The 22,251-nt window shown below is 38.5% G+C and overlaps 1 protein-coding gene across 3 annotated transcripts in view; it reads left to right on the top strand.

The window, feature by feature from the left end:
- STXBP5L (syntaxin binding protein 5 like) overlaps positions 1 to 22,251 on the top strand; it is a 104,683-nt gene that overhangs the window by 15,352 nt on the left and 67,080 nt on the right. For all 3 annotated transcript variants that reach the window (XR_005559557.1, XR_005559558.1, XM_039366581.1), the window contains exons 4-7: positions 2,733 to 2,833; positions 7,562 to 7,696; positions 12,382 to 12,445; positions 16,838 to 16,921. Coding sequence is in view for 1 of the 3 variants with exons in the window: in XM_039366581.1 (XP_039222515.1) it covers positions 2,733 to 2,833; positions 7,562 to 7,696; positions 12,382 to 12,445; positions 16,838 to 16,921 (384 nt within the window). In the remaining 2 variants the exon portion in view is untranslated. The remainder of the gene's footprint in view (positions 1 to 2,732; positions 2,834 to 7,561; positions 7,697 to 12,381; positions 12,446 to 16,837; positions 16,922 to 22,251) is intronic.

Genomic DNA, 22,251 nt, shown 5'->3' on the forward strand with positions numbered 1-22,251 from the left:
GTCCTGGGGATGCCAGATTCACTTAACAATCATCTTACTATTTTAACAACGATAATGATTCACTTAACAAACGTGGCAAGAAAATTGTAAAATGGGGCAAAAATCACTTAACAAATGTCTTGCTTAGCAACAGAAATTTTGGGCTCAATTGTGGACTTAGGTCAAGGAGTATCTGTAAATCGTAGAATCATAGGGTTAGGGTTAGGGTTAGCAGGAGGAAAAGAGAACATCAAGACCAAAGGAAACTACCAAGAATTTGTGAGGAAACTCTGAAACTACACTATAGGTATGGTAATGTAACAAACTGAGGGTAGTTTCTAGCCCATTGGGGTAGGCTTCAAAGATTCCAGCACTGGAACAGCCTCCACCAGGTCAATTGTTAATGAGTTGTTTTTTTTTTAACGGTTACTCAGAGTTTTCTATGAGCAGCCACTGTGAGCAAAGCCTGAGGCCTAGGGACTGGGTCAGCAAAAGGGTGTTTTTCTCTGTGTTTCAAAGATAATTTGCCCTTCAAATGGACAGCAGCATTGTCTAAATTTGAAAGCAAATTAAGACATTGATCAAGGGCTCGACTGGCATGAGAGTATGTAGTCATGAATAGATTTTAAACTTCTAAATTTAATTTGGCAATTTTCCCAAGGGGCCACATAAGAAACTGGGACTGTTTTGGAGGGCCGAACCAATGTAATCTGATTTGATGTCTTCAAACTCTGTCACCTCAACGCCTCAAGTTACTATAGGTGGTGGGGGAGTGCTGCACAAGCTCAGAAAAGTGCTCCTGCAGCCACCAGCTGCATGAAGGAGCACACCGTGACTGCACAGTCCTAACTCGGTTTCTTCTCCTGCCTCATGCAGCACTTTTATTTTACATTTGATTTCTGATTAACCTCATGTGGGTCGGACAGGGATAGCCAAAGAGCCAGATGTGACCCATGTCTGTCCAAATCTGTTCTAAATGGATGCTGGGTATATATTTATTCTACATGGTCTACAATAACATGTACATTTTTTACAATATTACAACCAGTACCTAGCTTTGGTTACCATTGACCATGGTATATTTTAGGGCCAGCTGCAGGGGACGGGGATGGGTGGCACAGTTCTGTGCTGGTTCGGCTCCTTTCTCTGTGGCAGGGTTAGGGTCCAGCCCTCAGCCGCTATTCTGTGTGTACTGCAAAGCTGGGAATTTTTTCCACTTCTTTTCAACAAGTATATGAAACCGCTGGGTGAGATCATCCATTACCACGGATTGACGTATATACTGTATGCTGATGACACCCAACTCAGATTTCTACTTTTGGTGACTCAAGTGATACTATGGCTGCCCTTTCGTGGTGCTTGGAGGCTATGGGGGCCTGGATGGGGGGGCAACAGGTTTCAACTGAACCCTGGTAAGACCAAATGGCTTTGGGTTCGCGGGGTTCGCAGGGATCCGGGATCTGGGATTTTGTCATCTTTGACTCTGGATGGGGTGGCATTGCCCCAGAAAGACCCCCAGCCTGCAACTTCGGGGTTCTCCTGGACTCCTGACTCCTGTTTGAGGAACAGGTGGTAGTCGTGGCTAGGAGAGCATTTGCCCAAGTTTGTGTTGTGCACCAGTTGCGGCCTTTCCTGGAACAGGATCCTCTGTGCTCAATTATTCAGTCCCTAGTCATCTCATGACTGGACTATTGTAATGCACTCTACATGGGGCTACCCTTGAAGAGCATTTGGAAGCTACAGCTGGTGCAGAGTGCAGCAGTGCGGGTAGTTTGGGGGGGGGATCCAAAGAATAGCCCCTTTAACACCACTGCTCCGCGAGCTGCATTAGTTACCAGTCTGCTTCTGGGTGCAATTCAAGGTGTTGGTGATCAGCTTTAAAGCTCTTCATGGCATAGGTCCAGGTTACTTGAGGGACCCTCTCACCCCACTGGGATTGGCCCGTACCACTCTGGCCATCAGAGGAGGCAGGCTGCAGGTCAAGCCCGAGTATTCCGGCTGGTGGGGACCAGGAGAAGAGCCTTCTCTGCTGTTGCTCCTGCCTTCTGGAACATCTTGCTCCCCATGTGAGGTTGCCCCCAACCCTCCTATCTTTTCATAAGGGCCTAAAGACATGGCTGAGCCAGTCAGCTTAGAGCCCCAGTGGGGGATCAGCGCAATGGAGGTGGTTGATTAAGTAATAACAGATCCTATCTCCCCACCACCACACTCCGCCATCATCCGCCCCCAGGTGTTTTTGATTTTAACTGTTTATGGTTTAGTTTTGATGTAACTGTAAGCCATCCATAGTTACCCTAATTTATAAAATAAATTTTATAAATAAATAAATAAATGCCCATGAGGATTCTGCAATGATTGTAAGTGTGAAAAATAGTCATAAGTTACTTTTTTGAGTGCCACTGTAATTTTGAATAGTCATTAAGCATGTAAGTCAAGGACTACCTGTACACAGAACTGAATGATGGAAACATTAGAACATATTCCTTTTTTCTTTTTAAAAAAAAAAAAGTTGGGCAGTTTTACTTTATTTCATGTTGTCTTCTGAGAATAAGGGTAATGAGAAACTGACAGTGCTGCTGCTGCTGTAAAGAAACTAGGAGACACTTTCTCCTGAATCAGGTCAGTTTGCCTAGCAAGATGCAGATATAGAACAGCAACAACAGATCCAAACTACCTTTTTAAAATTGTCATTTTCCCAGGAAAGTCTGCATAATTACAGTATAATAAAACAAAGTATGTTCTTTTCTTGTTAGGGTGCTTTGATTAGTGCAAGTTCAGATGACATGCTCCATTTGTGGAATCTAAGGCAGAAACGGCCAGCGATTCTTCATTCCCTGAAATTTAACCGAGAAAGGTAAGACTCCAAAAGTTTTTGGGTCTACTTATTGTTATGGTTACGACATATGAAACTCTTCAAAGAACTTCGAGGCATTGTTTACCTTAAAGAATCTTTATTCGAGTAGCAAAACATCGGCACTTACATAGTCCAAGCCAAAATCTGGCTTCCCCTCCTCACAGCACATAGTATCAAAGCACAATTCCCTCCTCTTATTAACAATCATAAATCACATTCTCCAATTAGTTTGAAATGCTGGCTTTCCACCCAGTTCTTCATCCCGGCCATGTCTTATCATCTCTTATTACAAACAGCCTTGGTTCTCACCATTATACAGTATCGTTATGTCTAAACTCCCATGCACATTCCTCCCCCCCCCCCAGTATCATCTAATTCTAACTCTAACAGTAAAACTTAAAGTAAAGGAAAATGGATGCATCTCCATATGTTGTCAAAGCAAGAAATCCTATGTTAGCAGCGTTGACACTTATCTGATTTGACTCTTGTGTTTTTGGATACTGAAACCTTATTATATTTATGCAAGCAAGCTTAAGCAGTACATGGACTAGTCCCAGATGAACCAGGGAATAAAGATGCCCGTGAGTCCAAGGACCCTCGTCTCTGCTCTAATTCACAATTTTTTATTTAAAGATTCTTCAAATAGTATAGGCATTGTTCTGCCCAAGCATTTTGCATGGCATGAGCGAGTTTCCACTTTTCACATTCTTTGTCTAAAGCCATCCTTGATGGATTTAAGTATGATTAATAGCATTATAGAAATAACGTTGAGAAGTGTACCTGCAGAAGGACATCCTAATTTATTCTGAATCCAATTTCTGGTCTATATGTAGAATTAATTTTAATCTTGCTGAAAAGTTATTGCAGCTTTGAATGTTAATGTAGTTGTGATTTGACAGAAGATGCAGTGCACAAATAATAGTTTTCATCCTAGCTCAAATTCAGTGGCATATAAAGCAACATTTTAAAACTTAGTTCATAAATACTAATCTATTTATTTAATAATTTAATTATTATTGGGCAAGCCTGCCTATCTTGATTATGTGATAAGCAGTAGGGCAATGTCTGCAGGAGAGGGGAGTGTAACTTTGCCTTCAGAATTTTTACATAAACTCAGGATTAAAACTGGTGACTGTGTTTTTTATTTTTAAATATAGTTTTTAGTAATGGCTTTAGTATGGTTTTATATGTTTGTTGTTTTTAGTTGAATTTGTTTACCGTTCTTGATGTTGTTTTAATTGTTGTGAACTAGTTAGAGTCACAGATGTGAGATGGGCATCTATATGAATTGAACAAAGCATAAAATATATAATAAATAGTAAACACAGGTGTATGCGTGTGCACATACACATAGAGAGACCAGGAGATGATGTCACATTTTTACAGATCTATATGATCTGTAGATGACAGATTCCACTTGGATCAAATCATTCCAAAGCTAACAAGGTCCCAAGCCATCAGAACCTTGAATTGGACCCTGAAACCAGTAACTAAGGCTTCTCCCCCAAAATGGAGGTTATTTTCCTTGCAGGATCCAATCTGGGTCAGCCACTGGGACCAGGGGTTTCATCTCCTGAGCTTTCAGACTCATGCTGCAGCCCATCTTTTCATACTTGTTAGGGCTACTTTAAAATAATTCTAAAATCTATTTTTTTTGTTTAATTTATCTATGATTGGGAAGTAATAGTTTTAACTCAGCATCCATCATCATTCTAGTTTTTTTTTTAAATCTGAGCTTGGAGGAAAAGAACCATACAACTATATCCATATTCTAGAAGATTAAAGTTAGAATTAAGATTGAGCGATGGGCATGAAACTCATCTATTTTAAATGACTAGGAAAATACTAAAACAGTGCATCGGTAGACATATAAAAAGGAAGAGAAATCCTGCAAAAGATAGATAACTCAAGGAAAGAAAGAAAAATAGATTTTTTTTCTAGATTTCAAATGACCTATGCTGCATGTCAAGCAAGTGTTATACCCATTCTACCTCTACAAAAGATTTTGACAGACTGTGAGACATTCTTGAGGAAAAGCTGAGAAAAAAAATGCAAGAAATGAAATTTCATTTTAAAGCTGGTTGTCTATGGAGATTCTCAATTATCCAGATCATGACTGTCCCCAAAATGCTTTTTTTCAAAGGCAACTGAACTTGTTTTTTTTCTTGAAGACATTTCACGTCTCATCCAAGAAGCTGCTTCACCTGTCACTTTAGAGCTGGTTATTGTGCATTTTGCTGCTTTCTCTTTAGATATATAAATTTAATCTAATTTAATTTAATCTAACACCTGTATGCACAGAAAAGAAAGCCATTGTCAAGAGCCAAGAGCCAAGAAAGTTTGGAGACTACAGGGGGATTATCTAATGGAAGGCTGGAGTAGCCTATAGCTTGGACTAAATTCCTTGCCAGCATTTTTGGACTGGATAGGTTTTTCTTCCACTGTATTAGTGTGAAGCTGAAGAGTACCATAAGGATACAATCCATCACAAATGTGGGCCTGGAATGGGCCAGCCCTGATTAGGTTAATGGGATGAGGAAATTAAACAAATGTATGACAACCTCACAGCAGGATCAAGTGGTATCTACCAGTTTTCTGAAATGTTGCATCTTCTCTTGACGATCCAGGAGAGCAGTGGTAGATTGTAGGAAGGGGTTGTGAAGAGCATTTGATTACAGTGATTGACCAGGAGCCATATGCAAATGTGCATATGATGTAAAGAGAGTCAGCAAGTTTATCTTTTCCCCTGCACACTGTATCTGGCTCCCTACTTCTTTAGGAATGTGTCTTAGCACTGAAGCAGTGTTAATGTCCTCTCTTATATTGTGGTAAGAGGATCTTTGCTGTACCAAAAAGTCTGTATTTCATGAAAAAAAAGCAGTGAACTAAAAGAAGACACTCTTGTGATATTGGTGCAAATATATCTAGACTGAGTATTTTATACTTTGTCAGTCCAATATTTTGATCTAGCTCTGGTCTTTCATGTCTGATCTAGGAAAGAAATGGTCAAATACTCTTACCTCCTCTATATTAATTATACCTGGGGGCAAAATATTGTAAGATGAAAGGAACTAAAGAAAAAAGGTAGATGTGGATGAAAAGTCTCTGTCAGAATATCAAATTTTCCCAATAAGGAAAAAATGAAGAACTGGATGTTTGTTGATATTCTAGAGACGCATAATCCTGAGAATTTTAGCTTTTATTTATTACACACATATACAGAAACACACACACACACACGCACCCTAGATGTGAGATAAAATGTGTTGTCACTGCTATATGTACTTATTCCAAAAGAAAGACTTTCTCACCTTTTTGTTCAATTTTACCAATGTACAAATAGCAATCACTGATATAGGTGGTGTTCAGAGAAGGCTAATTTGAGTTCTTGCCAATATGTCTGGATTAGATATGCAAATGCTGCACAAATCATGCCAGATGTTGAGCAATTAAATTAGCTCAACTGCAAGACAACCCAGTTTTTGTTAAGTTCATTTTGTGACTGGGAATGATAGTGGAGTTACATTGGAGTTACACTGAGAATAGCTATATCTTTTCTTTTCTTTTTACATAATGGTGTTCTTATTCTGTATTGGAGTCTTTTAGTGAAAACAGCACTGATGCATAAATAATACTGGATAGTTTGCTGACAGTGAAGATTCAAAACCTTAACTAATAATTTAGGCTGATATTTGTTCACTCCTTAGGAATAGACTTTAATTCAAAAGTATGATCTGTTTTTCCCACACTAGTTTAACAACTACTATTTTATATGATCTGAGATGAGAAATGTGATGTGTGTTTTTACTACAGTTATATAATGTGATTGTGGTGCTCAGCTGTGACATCTTTTACTCCTCTGGAAAAGGTGCAATCCAAATTCCTAATGAGAGCCATATTTCAGATAGTATCCCAAATGTAGTACAAAGGTGGGAGGCAAGACTAGCCAAAATTGAAACAGGTGCATGGATTTACATTTTTGCACATTTGTTAAAACTATTCTTTCCCCCTACAGGTTTCAGTTCTCTTCTTATAGATGTCAATTTTGAATCAGTATGGTTCAGGACCATCTCACAAAAACTCCAGTATTTTGATTTCTCCAGGGAAGTGCTTTTGATGATGGGGTGTGAGTGTGCACTTAATGCACTCAAATAACATATTAAAGATCTGGAAAACCAACAAGATTGGGTTGCTTTTCCCATAAATGTTTATTTGAGCAATCAAACTCCCCCTTTAATAATTGTCCCCAAAATCCGAAAGGCATTAATCTTAGCATGCTGCAACACACTTCCCACAGCCGTTCGGGAGGGCCAATACAAAAAGAATATGAACTGAAATTGTGCCCCTGTGGACAAGGAACCATTGAAATTACAGCCCACATCTTGCTATACTGCATCTTCTCTAAGGGCTCAGGGACTCAATTTATAACACCTCATCTATTAAAATATCCAGGAAATACTGATCTTTTTCACAGGGCAACTACTGTTAGCAGATCAGTATGAAGTAGTTTCTCTGAATTTTGTTTTTCTGTATGCAAAATTAGGTGGACTCTAACTGCCCACTAGTAATCCACCATTAATCGTAATATATAATTTTGTCTATTTTTATGTTTATTTTTCATTATTATTATTGTTGTTGTTTTTAATGCTTTTATTTGTACTGTTGGTCGGTGACTGTAATAAAAACTGATTGATTGATATAATGTGATTGTCTTTTCCCCTGACATAGGATTACCTTCTGTCATCTACCTTTCCAAAGCAAATGGCTCTATGTGGGAACAGAGAGGGGAAATACACATATTGTAAATATTGAATCCTTCATACTTTCTGGATATGTTATCATGTGGAACAAGGCAATAGAATTGTGAGTTGAGAATTGTTCATTATTTTTTCATATTATTGGTATTTTATAAAATAAAAACCAAATCCTCTATTCCGTAGGATGCTGTGGTGTTGTTTTAATAATTATCAAACTGATTTTTATTACCGTATTTGACTTTTTGCATTGTAACAATGCATTCTACTGAAAGCAAAGTACTACAACCCAGTCCCAATCTTGCTGCTGCAAAGTGAGAAAACAGTAGTTGCTTTTAGTCCCACTATCTTTCTTTCCTTAGAGCCTTGCAAGTTACACTCATGATTCTTGGTATCATAAAAGCCTACTTATCCATGCAGACCCCCTGAGCTACATAAAGATGCCTATCTTAGTCTGCAGAACATATTTAGGAAAGATTTTAGGAGAACTTAAAATGTCTGCAAATTTAATAAGTCAGAAGTGGTCTATATGATTCACTGCTGCTTCAGAGCAAGATTAGATGCCAGATGTAGTGAGTGAGTCAGTAGTGAGGTAATTTTCTCTGATAAGCCAGAAGATCACTGATAATGACAAGCATAGAACTCTGCTATCCAGCCCATCAAGCTGTGGAGAGGATACTGGGAATAGTAGCTGTCTGGCATAAGATATGGCTCTCAGGTTGAAACAACTGTTCACCTGCAATATTAAAAGTTTGCCTTCCAAGTTAAATATGAGCCAGTAAATGGTCAGGTGCAGCCCACAATGCATCCTGCTCTCCACTGTATTTCTTTCTGTTGCTTCTCTTTCGCTCTTTGCTTTTCCGTTGCTATGACCTCCAAATGTTAGCCTTTCCTTTGTTTGGCTCTATTTCTTTATCTACCATTAGTTTCTCCATTTATGTTCTCAGATGCTTGACTTGCTCTGCATTCCTGCATCATTTTCCCTTTCTCTGTTTATCTTCATTTTTCTGAAGGGAGTGTTTTTTGCATCCTTATTGCCCATCTCTAACCAATACTTCCTACAAAATAAATCTCAATCTTCTTTGCTCCTCAGGTACTGAAACAATATTTTCATATTATTTTTCTGAGACAATAATTCTCAAGGCTACATAAATCCAATTCTCAAATTATATTCATAAATCTAAATCTGCAATCCCTTGTTGCAATTTTTCCACTTAATTCACTTGAATCTTTCTTAAAATGTGCAGAATTAAGTACAGTACCTAAGGTGGGATATGACCAGTGCCAAATATAATGGAATTATTCCTTCCAATCATTTAGAAAGTTTACTTCTATTGAATTATCCTGAAATTGCATCCATCTATTTGGTAAACACACGGCACAGCTAACTTTTACAGTATTTCAACTTGTGATCCATTACTAGACTGGAATAATTTCCACTTGTTTTATTGTTGCCTTTTTCTTCTATGAAGACCTTTATATTTGTCTACTATTTTCACTAACCTATCAAGATCATTCTCAATGCCATTCCAGTCTCTTAGAACAGAGGTGCAAAAGTGCTATTTGGGGGCTGCACGTGATTTATCCCTTTTGTTGTTCTCAGATCCCCCAGTGTTTGAGGCTAAAAGCCTCATTTGTGCACATGGAAGAGGATTTAAAAAAAAAAATAGCCCGAAGAGGTCCTTAAGTTTTCAGATTCTTAAGACTCCAGTTTCATCCCATAACATTCTTGAATACCCTTTGGCTCCTTGCTCTGCCCTCTTTGAGAGTGCAGCCTAGGCCTGGGGTGACTTTTAAGCTGATGGGTATTGAGAGGGAAAATTTACACTATTAACTTGCCTATCCAATTTCCTATCTCCTTCAGATTTGATGAAATTCTGTTTATCTCTCCAGCACATTAAAAATGTTGCCAGAGTACTATCCTCAAAATAGTACCATGTTTGTATCATACTTGAGTCCTTGTTATGACTTCCCAGAGCAGAAATAGCCACATTTCTCTTATCAGGATTGATACTCTTAATAAGACAACCAAGTGAAAAGTTGTTTTACACTTCAACTTCATCCTGCATTAGGCACAGAATATAAGTATGGGATCAGATGTGTGGGTCTTCTAAAAGAAGTTAGTGTTAATTATTCAATTATTTCAAGGCCAGATTATTTGAAGGAGACTTCTGGAGAGAACTCAGGCAATTACCCCACATAGTTCTATTTTCAGTAGCATCTGTTCAGGCTTGCATGTATTTTTTCAGAGAGAAAAAAAACACTGTGACATAGAGCAGCCCACACATATCCTTCAAAGGTTCAGCCTACTCCCTGCTGTCATACATTTCTGCTCTTAAATTTAAAATATAAGGGATGTAGCTCATCAAGTGCACTTATAGGCAGGAGCTTCAAATTTGGTTCCCACAGTCTTACATTTAGTTCTCCTAGCCCAGGGGTAGGCAACCCAAAACACTCAAAGAGCCACTTGGACACGTTTCCCACCAAAAATAAAACACTGGGAGCCGCAAAACCCTTTTGATATCTAAAATGAAGCTAACACTGCACATATCCTTTTTTACCTTTATTATATATGTGTGTGTGTGTGTGTATATACACACACACACACACACACACACATATGTTTTCTGAGGTTTTCGCGGGTGTTTGTATGTAGGTCTTTGGTTATTCGGGTTTTCTCCCGCGTAAAATTTGAAGTGTCTTGGCGTATGTGTGTGTGTGTGTATATGTATATGTATGTATGCATGTATGTATGTGTATACACACACACACATACACACACAGGTTAAAAAAAGGATATATGCAGTGTTATCTTCATTTTAGATGTCAAGAGGGTCTCTCTCTCTCTCTGTCTCTCTCCCTCCCTCTCTATCTGCCCTTGGTCTACCACTCCTCTTCCCCCACTCTCTTTCTTTCTCTCTCTCTCTCTCTCTCTCTCTCTCCCTCCCTCTCTCTCTTTCTCTCTCTCTCTTTCTCCCCCCCCTCTCCTATCTGCTGCTCACCTGGCAAGCTTCAAGCTGTTGTCCAACAAGATCAGGGGTAGGCAACCTCGTCTCTTTTATGACTCATGGACTTCAACTCCCAGAATTCCTGAGTCAGCCTAGCTGGGCTAGCTAGCTCTCTCCTGCCCTTCCTGCTTCCTGCTTCCTGCAGAGATGCAGCAAAGGGAGGAGCTCCGCCCAGTAAGCTTTTCAGCTCTTCGGAGAACATGTGAGTACACTCTCTTTTACACATACACACACACACACACACACACACACACACACACACACACAAAACACACACACACACACACACACACACACACACAAAACACACACACACACACACACACAGATTGAAGCAGGGAAGCGCAATTGCCTCTCTCTGTCTCTCTCTCTCTCTGCAAAGGCAGAGGAGGCTGGGAGCCACAGGGCAAGGCTCAAGGAGCCGCATGCGGCTCCAGAGCCGCAGGTTGCTGACCTGTGGCCTAGTCAGTGGTTGAGGCCCCAGGCTTGGAACTAGGAGACTCTGAGTTCCAGTGCTGTCTTTGGGCCAGTCACTCTCTCTCAGCCTAACGCACTTCAAAGGGTTGTTGTGTAGAAAATAGGAGGAAGAAGGAGTATTAAGTATGCTCGCTGTCTTGATATATGTAAATATATAAAAATAAAAGCAGGATATAAATAAATAAATATGTGGATGTTTTACAGGAGCATGAGTAACATACAGACTTGAGATGAAAGATTTTGGTTGTTCGTTCCTGGAAAATTGCTTTATTAGAATCCCTTTTACAATTTGGCATCCTTCGGCTGTTTTTGACTCTAATTCCCTTAATCCACAGCCACAGTCACCTTTGTCCTAACTCAGGGGTAGGCAACCCAAAACACTTAAAGAGCCACTTGGACCTGTTTCCCACCAAAAACAAAACACTGGGAGCCGCAAAACCCTTTTGATATCTAAAATGAAGATAACACTGCATATATCCTTTTTTACCTTTATTATAGGTGTGTGTGTTTGTGTGTGGGGGGTATTTGTGTGTGTGTGTGTGTGTGTGTGTATATGTATATGTATGTATGCATGTATGTATGTGTATACACACACACACATACACACACAGGTTAAAAAAAGGATATATGCAGTGTTATCTTCATTTTAGATGTCAAGAGGGTCTCTCTCTCTGTGTGTCTCTCTCCCTCCCTCTCTATCTGCCCTTAGTCTATCACTCCTCTTCCCCCACTCTCTTTCTTTCTCTCTCTCTCTCTCCTCTCTCCCTCCCTTTCTCTCTCTCTCTTTCTCCCCCCCCCTCTCCTATCTGCTGCTCACCTGGCAAGCTTCAAGCTGTTGTCCAACAAGATCAGGGGTAGGCAACCTCGTCTCTTTTATGACTCATGGACTTCAACTCCCAGAATTCCTGAGTCAGCCTAGCTAGGCTAGCTAGCTCTCTCCTGCCCTTCCTGCTTCCTGCTTCCTGCAGAGATGCAGCAAAGGGAGGAGCTCCGCCCAGTAAGCTTTTCAGCTCCTCGGAGAACATGTGAGTACACTCTCTTTTACACATACATACACACACACACACAAAACACAAACACACACACACACACACACACACACACACAGATTGAAGCAGGGAAGCGCAATTGCCTCTCTCTGTCTCTCTCTCTCTGCAAAGGCAGAGGAGGCTGGGAGCCACAGGACAAGGCTCAAAGAGCCGCATGCGGCTCCAGAGCCGCAGGTTGCCGAACTGTGTCCTAACTGTTTAAGTTTACAAAACAGAAATAAATTGTACTTGATTTTTATAGTCTCAATTTTGATTTGCAGATCAACAAAGACTCACCCTGGGCCTGTTGTGCATCTAAGCGATAGCCCAAGAGATGAAGGAAAAGTGAGTAAGAAGAATTCAAGTATTTCTCAGTATTTTTGTTTTAGCAGTTTTTCCCTTTTGCTACAATTAATTGGGCAACTTAAATACATAAGCATCCATAAAAAGTGTGAAATGCCAATACAATATTATTGAGAAAAAATAATGCACTTTCCTTTTGGGTAAGATTAAACAAGTTTTTATTAAACAGAGATTTTATTGACCTGAACATACAAATACAACAAATACTTCTGAAATGTGCAATGTATATATAAATATTTTGTAAGTAGGCTGTTGGTTCATTATAAATATGTACTTTCAGTCACTTTATTTTGTTTTGCTTAATGCAATGCTGTTTAATCTATGAATAAAATATTATAACATGTTTCAATATAAATATTGATTTACATTTTACAAGCAAAATGACAGTCAGATCAGAGGTGCTGCCTCTCCAAGATCAGAAAGATAGTTTCCAGTGGTCTTCCAGAGAAAGTTCAAGTAAACTGGCCTCTGGGCTACCCTGGAGATAGTCCAAGAATGTCAGTCCAATTAAAGAATGAAAATCAGAACTCTCTGTCTTCCTTGGTAGATAAATATTTAGCTCCATAACTAGTAAAAACAACTTGTTTTAGTTCCATAACTAATGAAAAATGAAGGCAAAACATCTGAAAGAAAACTCCTTGTTTAAGTAGATACATATTTTGTCAATCCTAAATTCCATACCAGTAGAAGCTGATGAGAAAAATACCATGAAAAAAATCAACTAAGTGATCTTTCAAACAAAGCAGGCTTCTTCTTCTTCTTCTTTTTTTTTTTTGCCTATCTTCCCACCAGCTGGATGCCTAAACTCAGCAAGCCAAGAAGGGAACCAGGAGTCCAATTACCATTACCACCTACTAAAAACCATCTGTTCATCTAAGCCATTTAATCATGAAAGATACTTTGAATTCTCCATGCAAAGTATCTATAAAAGCATTTAAAAACTTCGGCAATCATTAAGTATCTCTTAATATTTAGATTACTATTCCAATGCTAAACTTGAGAGAAAATCCAGATATCTCTTGGATTAACAAATGGAAGTTTTCTCTAATTGATATCCTGTATTCACAATCCTTTCCAAAGCTTAGCTGAAATGGTGGACCAGAATACTCCCTATCAAAGACTTATTAAACCAAGAACCAGGCTATGTCATTTTCATGATAGATGCCAAACTGAAGGAACGAGAAACCTTGAAATTTCTGAAGGATGCTTGCCAGTTTAGATCTGAAGACTTCATACCACTAAAAAGTTATGTACTATTACAGGATTTGTATGCCTTCCCAATCACAGATTCTCGGAAGCTTTGCCATTGCCTTCTAGGATTCATTTTGAAATACCTTCTCCTAGATCAGTGGTTCTCAACCTTTCTAATGCCACGACCCCATAATACAGTTCCCCATGTTGTGGTGACCCCCAACCACTTATACATCACTGGGTGCCAGGGGCGTGGCCAAAGAAAAGGGGGAAAAATGGCAGACAGCCTTGTTTGGCAACCCCCATGAAATGGTCGTTCGACCCCAAATGGGGTCCCGACCCACAGGTTGAGAACCACTGTCCTAGATAGATTAACTTTTATGCTCCTTTTGCAGGTGGTTATTTAGATTGATTCCTGAGAGTAATATTTCTTAAATAGATATTAGTCAGGCCTCTTTTATGGTGTTCTTAAAACACAGATTAAGGAACAGAGATTGCTACATAGCTAATTCCTAGAGATTTTCAGTCATCAAATGGTATTTACCAGATGACCTGCTTGATTGAAAATATTGAAAAAAAGTCATTTGGTGGGGTTTTTAAAATATTTAATAGTCTTCAAAGAAAAAATGTCTAGCAAACTTTCAGAAGAACTGAAAGTTACAATGTTTCCTTTGTAGTGTCATTTCTTACATGGCTGAAATATAGTTTTTAAAAATACATCTGTGGATCTTGTGATTTTTCTGTCTATAAATTTTTATTGTTCAAATTATAATTGTAAAATAATATGAGAGCTTCTTTGCAATTAAATTATAAAGGTGAGCTCTGACCACAAGGCAAAGTAATATTTGGAGACCAGCCTTGAGAATATTATAAGTGTTTTTTATGATTTCTATTAATATCCTCAGTAATGATTTTTTTAAATATGAACACTTGCTAACACTAAGTGCATATTCCTCATCCCATACATACATAATCCATTACTTTCATGGACTTGAAGAATCCTTTACAGAGAAGAGTTGCAATTTCATGACCTAGAAGCATTTCATCTGAGTTTCATCTCAGAGTACCTTCTAGATAGGCCCCATTGCCAGACAAGAAATTCATCCAGATCACTTCCTAATCCAGTTGAGACTGGGGAATCTATTATGATGATCTGAGGGCTCCCAAGAAGCCTTGGAGAATATGTGGAGAATTTCCTAAAAATCTGGCCAGCACTTGTCTTAGTTGGCTCAATCATTCCCAAGACACTACTTGCTATTCACCAATTCATGAAAGAAAGGAGGAAATGAGGCTTGAAACATCAGTAGAGAAACACTAGAAGTGAACCTGCCAGAATATGGATATCTGCTCGTGACAAAACTGTTCTGATAAAGAATAGAAAATTATAGAAAATTCTCTGTGAGAAATCCAAAGCTGAACATCTTGAATTAATATGCCTCTTTGAACTTTTCACAGTTCAGTGACGTGTTCAGCTGCACTAAGTTAGTTAGAAGAGGCAGTTCACTTATTTTTAAATTTATCTTTACACTGCAGTATTCCAGGTGTGGTCTTACTAGGATTTTATAAAGCGGTACTAATACTTCGCGTGATACATGGGGCGTGTTAGTAATAAGTATTGAGTCCATGGATGAGTGTGATTAAACTATGAGGTATGTGACTGGGAAACGTTTGGAAGAAGAACAGAAAATGCTAGAAAGAAACCACAGTAATTTGCAGCCCAGACAGAAAGAAACTATTTTCCAGTGAGAAAACAACCTGGAAGTTTGTGTAGTGAAACACTGCTTTGCATGTGGATCCACTCAGCATATCCAGAAAAATTGCCCAGTAAGAAAATTAAAAGATTCAAGCACGAAAGAGAAAGCAGAGAGATAGAAAAAAGAAGACACAGATTTCTGTGGTGAAGGCAAATAACAAAAACAACAAAGACATTTGGTTGTTGGACAGTGGAGCAAGTGAGCATATTGTAAATAACCCAAAACTTTTTTCTAGTCTGGGATCAGCTACCCAGGAATATGTAAGCCTGGCAAATGGTAATTATTATTTTGTACAGGGGCAAGGCACAGTATATGTACCATGTATTGGTAAATCGTTTGATAAGGTTTTATGTGTACCAGATTTAGATCACAATTTCTGAGTGTGTCTCGCTTAGACAATGAAGGGTATGAGGTAATTTTTGCAAAGGGTACACGCAAGGTCATAAAGAATAACAGGGTATTTCCACAAGGTTTGAAACTAAACAACTTATATATTTTGAACCACAAGGAAACTGGTGGCAGTGTACAGACAATCTTTTCTAATGAACCAAAGCATAATGAGTGTGCATATTTATTGTACAGAAGGCTGGGTCATACAAGCATTAAAGTATTGAGAAAATGCCTGACCTGGCTGTAGTTTTTATTGCAAAAGATTGTGACAATTATTTGGATTGCGCTATTTGCAAAGAGGCAAAATTGAAAGTATACCCTGTCAGCAAAAGAAGTGATAGGAAATCTGACAGAATTTTGCAGTTAGTACATGCTGATTTAATTGGCCCTCTATCCCCAACAATGGGAGGTGCCAAATATGCTTTGGTAATTGTTGATGATTTCTCTAGATATTTATTTTGTTATTTACTATAAAGCAAAACAGAAGCGTTTCAACAATTTAAACAGTGGATAATGTTTGTAGAGAGGAGGTATAATCAAAGGGTATGTCAACTACACACAGAGGTACCGAGTTCATGTTTTATATGTTTTACCAGTGGTTGAGAAAGAAAGGCAGGATCAGAAACGTATAGATTTACAGATGGACACAAAAATGTTATTATTTCACGTTCTGCAAATTTTTCAGAACGTGGGAATTGGGAAATACTGACGTTTTAATGCCTGTTAGTCAGAAGACTCCAGTGGATGAGCATTCCCACAGGCACATTGAACAAAAATCCAGGTAAAGCTCAGAGAAATGTTTAAAAAGAGAGATCCTAGTGAAACAGGAACAGTTTATTCCAAGAAGGTCTGAAAGAGTAAACAAAGTTGTTCCTCCAGAGAGATTCACAGCAGATGAGGTGAAGTTATGTGTCATTTTTGTGAGCCTCAAAATTACCGGGAAGTGTTGAATTTGCCGCATGTGTTTTATAATAAATATTCTTAAAACATATTAGTTTGACAATTTGATTATCTTTTCTTTCTTCTCCCTCTTCCTCAGTTATTAATAGGTTACGAAAATGGGACCATAGTATTATGGGATTTAAGAGCAAAAAGAGCAGATTTAAGAGCATATTATGATGAGGTAAGTTATTTCTGTTTTCTTTAAAAGCACAAGGTATGTAGAGTTTTCTGGTTTCTAAAATATATACAGTGATTAATTAATATCTTCCATTTGCCTCAGGCATGGCACATACTGAAAGGATGGCAGCAAAAAGAAATAAAAGTGCAAAGCTCAGTGGTACATGAGATAATCAAAATCAGCCCTAATTGTGTTATGCTTGCTATATTCATCTATTCAATTTATTAAAACCACATTGTCATGTTACTCTGAGGAGATCCAGTTCCTATATGGCATTTGCTTCCAACCTAGTCATAGCCGCCTTCTTAAGAAGAAAATTGGATAATCACATATACTAATATTTATTTAACCTTATCTCGGATTTTAACTAGGCAGAAGGCATAATTTAGAGCTAGTGCTCATTAATGTAAGAAACCAAGTCATCTTATTATATATAGTTATATGATGATAAGAATTTAGCATTCCCTTTTAAGATAAAGCAGCCTAATTCCTATTTCCTGGAATAGTGTACCAGCTGGATTATTATTATTATTATTAATTTTTTCTTCTCCAGATTTTGTGACTTGTTTATACAGGAAATTCCATAGAAAGTTGTGAGCATTAGAGAAGGTAGCATACATTAATTAAAATTGTCTGACAAGCATATATGTGTTAAGAAAATCTGTATATAGAGACTTCCAGTCTGATGCTATGAAGAGATGGGTGGAAGAAACCGGGCTCCTGCTACTTAGCCCGATTTCGTTCTGTCTGGTGACCCCAAGGGGTCAGAAAGTTGACCTGGAGAGGCAACGAAGGAGAAGGGAAGCTTTGGGAGTCTGGACCAGATGGCAGTCAGTCCAAATGAACCGAGGAACCTCTTCAAACGGATGGAAGAAAGGCTGCCTGTAAGAACAGGCAGTCCAAGTCATCATCAGCTGGAAAAAAGAGAGAGGAGCCGCAGCGCGCTGCCAAACAGCTGACTGTCAACGTGCTGAAACTGGGTGAGATTGTTTTATTCTGGAGCAAAGACCCTGGAAAGATCAGGGAAGAAGGGAGTTGAAAGCAGCAAGAAATTACAAAGAAGGGAAGGAAATTAAGGAATATAAAAGAATACTTAAAAATAGAATTTGGACTGATTTAAAGAAAATCTTTTTATATTCAATTTCTATGAGAAATAATTTAAAAATAACTTCAAAAGAAAACTTTTCAAAAAATGTTCTAAATATGGATATAGACCACCAGGCATGTCAAACTTGTGATGTCACGTGACATTGCACGACATATCATGACTTTTTCCCCATTGCCAGGCGCAGTTTTGGCATGATGCATCCCGCCCAGGGCAGTTTGACATGCCTGATATAGACAATATAGCAAATAAGGCCATCTAGTGATGAAAGGAGATGCTACAACAATACCAAATACTAAAAGAACTTGAAAAGCTCTTGACCTTGAAACAACACCTGGTGCAAATAAAGAGCTTTTTATGATTTTACACTAGAAGAGACTCTCCACAATCATATCTTTTGACTCTGGATATAACTACAACAGGAATTATTTGGACACAGAGGACTTTTTACATCTTTGAATTGATGGAGCATCTGGATTTAGCCTAAAGTAGTTGGCTCATTTTATGGTTGGATTTTAGCCAAAGACAGTTGGCTTTTTTCCTTTTTCTTTTTGTTAATCTTGCTTTTTTCCCCCTGTGGATTTATAAACTCACTCAATTGAAAAATGAGTGCACCAAATCTCACTAGACTTATGAAAAAAAATTTCTCTGCATCCTCTGTTGGAACGTCTAGCCCAGACATGTCAAATACAAGGCTCGGGGGCCAGATGCGGCCCGCAAAGTGGTTTCATGTGGCCCACGAAGCCATCCTGAAAACAGTGAAGGAATGGCCCCCGCTGCCTTGGCCCTGGCCCAGGCCAGCTGGGAGCCAATGTACAATTTTGTGGTGGCCATCTATGCTGAAACGCATTCAGTCCTAGCTCCACAAGGCCATCTGGAAACAGTGAAGAACCAGCCCCTGCCATGTTGGCCCTGCCCCCTGGGTGCATGCTGAGCTGTGTTTCTTGCCTGTTTTTCTCCCTCCCTCATCTCAAATATTTTCCCACCACTCTGTACTTAGGAAGGAAGGAAAGAAGGAGAGGGAGGGTCTGAGGGAAGTCCTGCCTTAGTCCTACCCTGCTGTCCTTTTCACCATCCTCTTGCCCTCTTCTCCTGGCCTATCCTGGGGTCTCCCATCCTATTGCTAAGGAAGCTTTGGATACAAAGCTGGGTCTTCTCCCATGGAGAGGGAATGGGCCTTGCTCTGACTTTGCCCTCATATCCATCATGAGCAACTTGGCTAAGGAGAGCAAGCACAGCAGCAGCAGCCTTGAGGAGGTAAATGCAGCTGGGCACCCCCTTGGGGAAGTGGGGCTGGGCTTGGTGCTGCAGGTGCTTGAGGACCAGGCTGGGCATTTGACCTCTGCTGCCCAGGGCTCTGGGCAGCCCACACCACCATCCAGCCCCCCCTTCATGGCCTGAGAGCAACAGTGAGGTTCCTCCAGTGGACCATGCCTTGGCACTTGCCCTGATCCCACCCCCTTCTTCCAGAGACCCTCAGATCTGTCCCACTCCTGCCTAGGCCCCCACAGGCACCCTTGACGTGAACAATGTAGAGCTGGCCACGCCCATCCAGTAGGCCACACTCACTCTGTCCATGCCCACCCACTAGGCTGCACCCACCCTGGCCACACTCGGCCCCCCGAGGGTAACCGCAATGCTGATGCGACCCTCAATGAAATTGAGTTTGACACCCCTGGTCTAGCCCAACAAGCCAGGGATTTATTGAAACAATGTTGCAGCAAGAAAAAATAAATACTGCTCAAATTGAGATACAAACTACACTAAAATTAATTCAAGAATCAATTCAGAGAAATCATGAAGAGGCAAAATGTAACTTTGATAAATTAAACAAATGCTGGATATAAAGACACAATTGAAGTTCATCAGCAAATGATTGTTAAAAATGAACAAAGAATTCAAAGAATGGAAAATAAATCAGATGACATTGACAAAAAGCGCTAATGCAAGAAAATGAAAAATTAGAACAAGCAAACCAAAGCTTAGAAGGAGCAGTTGCAGCTTTGGAAATGGAGAAAGCTGTACACTACTTAAGATTTCAAAATATTCCTGAAGACAGAGAAGAAGATATACCAGAAGTGATTATTAATCTACTGGCAGAGGCTTTAAAAACAGAATGAGCAGAGATAGAAATGGAGATAGATGAAATATTTTGAATGAATTCAAGCTATGCAAGGAAATATAAACTACCTAGAGAAGTCCATGTAAGATTTATAAAGAAAGCAATAAGAGATAAGATACTGAGAAGAGTCAGAAATGAACCATTACAATATAAGAATAAATGGTGCTAAAGCAGATCCCTGAGATAAACTTTATCACGCATCAGCGCAACAGAAAAAAAGAGGAGTAGCTGTATATATCAAAGAGACAATATATTCTAAAATAATTTATTCAGATGAAGAAGGAAGAATTGTGATGGTAGAAATATTTTTACATCAAAAACAAACACTATTGGTAGTAATATATGCACCAAATAATAAACAAGAAGAATTCTATCAAAATCTCCATAGAAAAATAACAGAAATGGAGTATCAAAATATTTGTTTAGTAGGAGATTTCAACGCAATAGTAGATGGGACATTAGATTATAAAAGTAGCAAAACAGGAAAAAGTGAAAGAAAAAGACTACCTAAGACTTTTTTTTAATATGATAGAGGAAATTGGGGTACAAGATGTTTGGAGGGAAACTAATCCAGAAAAACTACAATACACATTTTATTCAAACAGTCATAAATCCTGGTCAAGAATTGATATGATTTTGATGACACCTGAATTAAGGACAATTATGCAGGAGATTGAGATAGAATTAGGTACATGGGCAGACCACAACCCTTTAAAAATGACATGGAAAGGAACATAAAAAAAATTAAGATGGACTTTGAATCGATCTATATTAAAAGAAAAAGAATTTATAGAATTAGCAACAAAAGAAATGGAGTTTTTCTTTAAAGAAAACAAAAAAGAAGATACAACATTACAAAATGTATGGGATATAGCCAAAGCATATTTTAGAGGTATAGCTATAACATATACAGCAAAAAAACCCAAAGATAAAAGACAACAATATACATTGTTGTTTTTTTTTATTGAAAATTTTTAAAAGTTTTTACAAATAACAACAAAAAAACAACAACAAACAAGAAAAACAAAACAAAACAACCCTCACCCAACCCCTCCCAAATCACCCCCTCCATCCCCCCCCCGAGCTTCCCAGAGCTGAATATAGGCTTAATTAAAATTTTAAGAAACCTAAACAAATTTTTACAACTTATAAAATAGTTAATAATAAAATATATATGACATAAACGTTAAGGAAAAAAAATACTTAAAAAGAGAAAAAAAGAAAAAAGAAAGAAAGAGAAAAAGAAATAGGAAAAAGAAAAAAAAGAGAAAACAATCTATAAAATATCAAAAATTATATACAAGTTACAAAAAGGCTAAATAATATTTTTTTATATCCAATTTATGTTGTATAAAATTTATCCATTTTTCCCATACAACAAGAAATTTCTCTTGCGATTGCCCCTTTAAAAAAGCCGAAATCTTTGCCATTTCTGCCAGATAAGAAACTTTAAAAAACCATTCTTGCAAGGTAGGCAAAGATTCCTTCTTCCAATATTGCCCTACTAACAGCCTTGCGGCTGTAATCAAATTTAACATTAATATAACCTCCTTAGCATCACAATCAGTAACAATACCTAACAAAAATAATTGCGGAGTAAATTTTACCCTCCTTCTAAAAATTCTTTGAATATTCCACCATATCTTAATCCAAAAAGCTTTTATATTTTTACACGACCACCAGATATGATAATAAGTGGCGTCCAAACAGCCACATCTCCAACACTTAGGCTGTAAATCAGGGTACATAAGAGACATTTTTTGTGGATCAAGGTGCCATCTATAAAACATCTTATAAAAATTCTCCCTTAAGTGCTGGGCTTGTGTAAATTTAACATTTCTCACCCAAATAATTTCCCAGGTATCCAGTGAGATTGGCTCACCAAAATTTTGTGCCCATTTAATCATACAGTCTTTAATTAATTCAGATTCTGAATCCAATTCCACTAGAACCCCATAAACCCTCTTAATGTGAGTTTGTTTTTGATCCTTTATTTGTTTAAAAAGATTTTCATCTTCTCTAAGCCAGCCCACATTACAATCCATCTTCCATCTGTCCACTATTTGTCTGTATTGAAACCATGAATAGGTAATATTTTCATGTGCT

Source organism: Crotalus tigris, unplaced genomic scaffold (assembly GCF_016545835.1).
Source record: "Crotalus tigris isolate CLP2741 ecotype Arizona unplaced genomic scaffold, ASM1654583v1 scf7180000020347.5012614909:4044961, whole genome shotgun sequence".
Taxonomy (NCBI): domain Eukaryota; kingdom Metazoa; phylum Chordata; class Lepidosauria; order Squamata; family Viperidae; genus Crotalus; species Crotalus tigris.